The sequence below is a fragment of the Trichoplax adhaerens genome, genomic scaffold (assembly GCF_000150275.1).
Source record: "Trichoplax adhaerens TRIADscaffold_61 genomic scaffold, whole genome shotgun sequence".
Taxonomy (NCBI): Eukaryota; Metazoa; Placozoa; class Uniplacotomia; order Trichoplacea; family Trichoplacidae; genus Trichoplax; species Trichoplax adhaerens.
In genome coordinates this window covers 1-4011 of record NW_002061001.1, presented here as the reverse complement: position 1 = coordinate 4011, position 4011 = coordinate 1, and the positions used below count along the sequence as shown (strand labels likewise).

Below are 4011 nucleotides of genomic sequence, written 5' to 3'. Positions count from 1 at the left end.
GCTCATATTTCCTTCATCTAGAGTACTTAATTGAATAAATAATTAGAACGAATAAGCAGGACAGGTTATAGAAGTACAGTAGTTATTGTGATGTTATTTCTGTGATTAAAGACCAGTATTGGATCATTGTTAACTTTCTGCTATTTGCCTATGATCTAGAACAAGATGTCGATTTTGAAGATACAGACACGCAGTTATCAAAATCCACTTCAGGAGTTTCCAGTCGTAGCCTAGACTTGACATACCTGTAAAAGCTGCCATGATTTTGTAATTTCTTGCTAACGGATCCAATAATTGCCTCAAGCAGGCGAATAGAATATTCATTACTAGTACTCATGAACTAATCGTGAGCTAAATTGTTTTATTCTTATCTAAGTAGGCGAATAGCTAGATGAACAATTATTAATAAGTCAGGGAAGCAAAATGATTTTTAAACAATATACGAGTATATTCAATGTTTTAGATGAGATAGAAGTAAAAGTAGAGTATTGAAGTACTAAACCAATCTGTAGCCAAGGCATGCAGGTGCTGATCACTTTCTGTAGTATTTTAATCCTTTTTATTTGTGAATAAACTAGTATTGAAAGATTATATCATGAAATTGTGCCATTCTATCACTATCTCAGCTTTATTGCATTGGAATTTCCTTTACGAGTATACAAATTCAATTCGATAATTGATAATAGATCACGATGAGCTCACGCATGAAAGTGTATTTCCATCAAAAAATTGCTAGCCCACTCCTATGGATTACTTTTAATTTTGTCAATTTAGGTGCAATAAAATCGATATTCATTTATAGTATGGCTATAGTTTCTTCTACGGTAGATACGGTAATACATACGAAATGCAAGGCCTAACATTGTTTCTATCAATTTGTGAAAGGCATCACTTTGCTTTGCCCCAATCTCCAGCATTGCAATGCAATACACATTATGTACTTTGATTTTTGCTAATTTTTTATTAATAGTCCTTCTATCCATATTGTACTTGTTTTACCGAGGCAATATAGAAAGCAAATAGTAGAACGTTAAAGTTCAAAAGTTGAACTGCTGGAGAAGCCGAAAAGCAATATTCTAGAAGTTCCTCTATCTTAGCCTTAGGACAAGTATGCACTTATTAAGCTAGTGAAGAACAGTCCAAGTTCCCATGCCATATGTATACCGTCGGCCTAGGCTATGAAGATCGCTTCCTGGAACCTATGCTACTAGTCTATGATATTCAATTTATATTCCTTTCCAGACCGGATAAGGTTATCTTCCCCAAAATGTCAATGGCGATCCCCTGTAACGTAGCGGCAATATTGTAATAGGCGCTTCCTTCATGGGCATCTAGGTAGTTTATTCTTTACCCATTGTCACAACGTCGTTTGAAACAATAAAATTCCCGTTCCACGCTTATCCTAATCTCTTCTATCGTACAGTAAAACTGCCACCAAGCGTCGTTACTCACTCTACTTTAGCAGAGGACCTCAGTCAACAGTAAAAGGCGAACTAGAAGTGTCTGGATAAATTTACTAAACTAACTTATTAGGTCTCCGTATTTTTCTCCTCTCCTGAGCGAGGTAAATTACAACTCCTTATATACTTAGCCATACTTGTACCAATTCTATACCTTCGCAAGCTGTTAATTATTCTTATACATAACTTAGTCTTTTCTATAGCTTTTGTAATCATATTGATTACTATCAGACAAATATGTGTTAATTGATATTATGAGCTAATAATAATATAGCCCCAATTAACAACTTAAATCCGTTTAAGATCTAACAGATTTCCTACAAGGGTGACAACCGCCATTTTGGTTATTGCACGTCATTGGCATATTAAGTAACTTACTTCTATACAATCTTTAATGGAAGTCCATTAACGATTGAATATCACAATTTTTGCAACAGATCATAATATTTACAATTATCTAAACTTAACCGTCTATTTCTACTTCAATAAAATTATCTTATTGTTAATTAATAATATCTTAAACCGTAACACCCATTGACATACCTGATAACTCCTACAACAATTTCTTCCACCCTTGGCTAGTAGTATCTCTCTTTTATCCTTAATTCTCTTTATATGGTATTTTTATCGGTCGGGGTTCGACCCAGTGTTTGGGTAAAAATGATACTTAATCGTTGAGGATAGAGCAGCAAAATTTACGATATGTCAACTAGAACATAGCCTAGTCGTAAAGTGAATTTTCGACGTATTCATATTTTCGTCTATTTTTCTTTCTGTATTAGCTCTATTACTGGATCAGTCAATCTTGTATAAAAATTTAGAGTAAATCACAAACTGAATTCTTGACGTATGTTATTTTGGTTAGCTTTTCTTTTTATGTTGGTTCTGCAACTTCTATTGATGAATGTGCCAATTTTTTTATAAGGATTTATCGTTGATATAGAGTAATAATACAATTTTATAATATTGATTTTGACGAATCGTCAATTACAGCACAGCAAAGTTGCAAAGAGAAACCTTTTCGTATTCTAATTTCGTCGATTTCCTTTCTATCTTAGTTCTATAAATTAATTAATGGGTCTGACAATCTTGTGCACGCATACCATAATAATTTAGACTTAAGATAGAGTTATAACTTTATCGATTCTTCATTGAGAGTATGGCCAAGTTGCGAACTCTAATTTCTCCGTATTCTATTTTCGTCGGTTTTCCTTCTTATGTTAGTTGTATGAATGGTCTGCCCGTTTTTAGCATTATATATCTAGCACTAACTTCCAATATGTAGTAGTTACCGGCAAAGAAGATAGCTCCGCCATGATTCTAGTAATTCATTGCTCTTCAATCCAACACCATCATTTCAAAAGGATCAATTTCCACTAACTTTATCTATGCTACAAAAAACTTTTGAATGTATTACTGGCTTTGGGAAACATTTTAGGATACACTAAAAGATGACGATCATAGGTAGCTAATCTGGTTCAATTATAAAGTTCTAATGTCATTTAAGAAGGGACTGCATTGACATCGAAAAAGAGTCTATAAACATGATGCACTTGTACATACTGTCATATGCTGTCAATGCACCTAATGCGGGTAACCTAGCTCAATTCTAAAGTCCGAATATCTTCCCAAAAAGATGTTTTTAACGGTATGAAATAGAGGCTGTAAACTTAATATACAAGTCCACATTGTAATCTGCTATCAATGTTTATAGATCTAATCTGACAAGGGTTTCTCTTTTTAACGATAATTTTGCCCCAAATTTGCAGGTGCTTTTATTTAGAATGCAATGTCCTTGGCTTAAAATAGGTAATCTAGATTCGAAAAGGCGCAGACTTGGCAATAGTCATTACTATACAGTACAGTATGCATCATCTCTACACCAAAGCTTTCTGAAATTTTGATTAGAAATACGAATAGAGATAAAAAGATAGGCTGATAGTTGAGGATAGTTGATCTTCATCTCCGCAATCGACTAAGGATAAAGGAATTTTAATTTCATGGCATACATTAATTATTAGTAGGCTTGTAATAGTGCAGTAAAATGGAAGTACTTACACCAATAAATTCTAGACGCAATGCTGGACTTAAAGGAGCTAGAGTAATTTTTGTTAGGCAGTTAGAAATATTTTCTAGTTTATTCTTAGTTTATACTCCACAAGCCTTCCTATTGCTGCAAATTAATTTAAGCGAAACCTAAAACAGTTGTTGCATAAAAGCCAATTGTTTAGGTTGTACTGGGATGACCAATGATTAAATATAGTTGGACAATCTGAGTTAGACATAGCTTATTCATGACGTGCCATAATTTTAAGGCTAAACTACAGCATGTAAGCATAAAGTGTAGCGTAATATCATGTCTGATAATTATAACAGATAAGTTATACAGCTACACAGCCATATCATCATACATTAACAGATTAGGGAGTTCATGATCATCTTCAACAAGAATAATCGAACGTCTGACTAATCTAAATCTCCATTAATCTGTCTAACTTACATTCTTATACACTCGTCTTATAGGTTTATTTCCTTGTGTAAGGAAACGTTA

At 33.6% G+C, this 4011-nt stretch overlaps 1 protein-coding gene across 1 annotated transcript in view; it reads left to right on the top strand.

The window, feature by feature from the left end:
• Positions 1 to 251, top strand: part of TRIADDRAFT_62466 (uncharacterized protein) — a gene marked incomplete at both ends in the record, with an annotated part of 3914 nt that extends 3663 nt beyond the window's left edge. Inside the window, one exon of the mRNA XM_002118394.1 lies at positions 160 to 251. Within this exon, the coding sequence (XP_002118430.1) occupies positions 160 to 251 (92 nt within the window). The remainder of the gene's footprint in view (positions 1 to 159) is intronic.
• Positions 252 to 4011: the final 3760 nt, after the last annotated feature.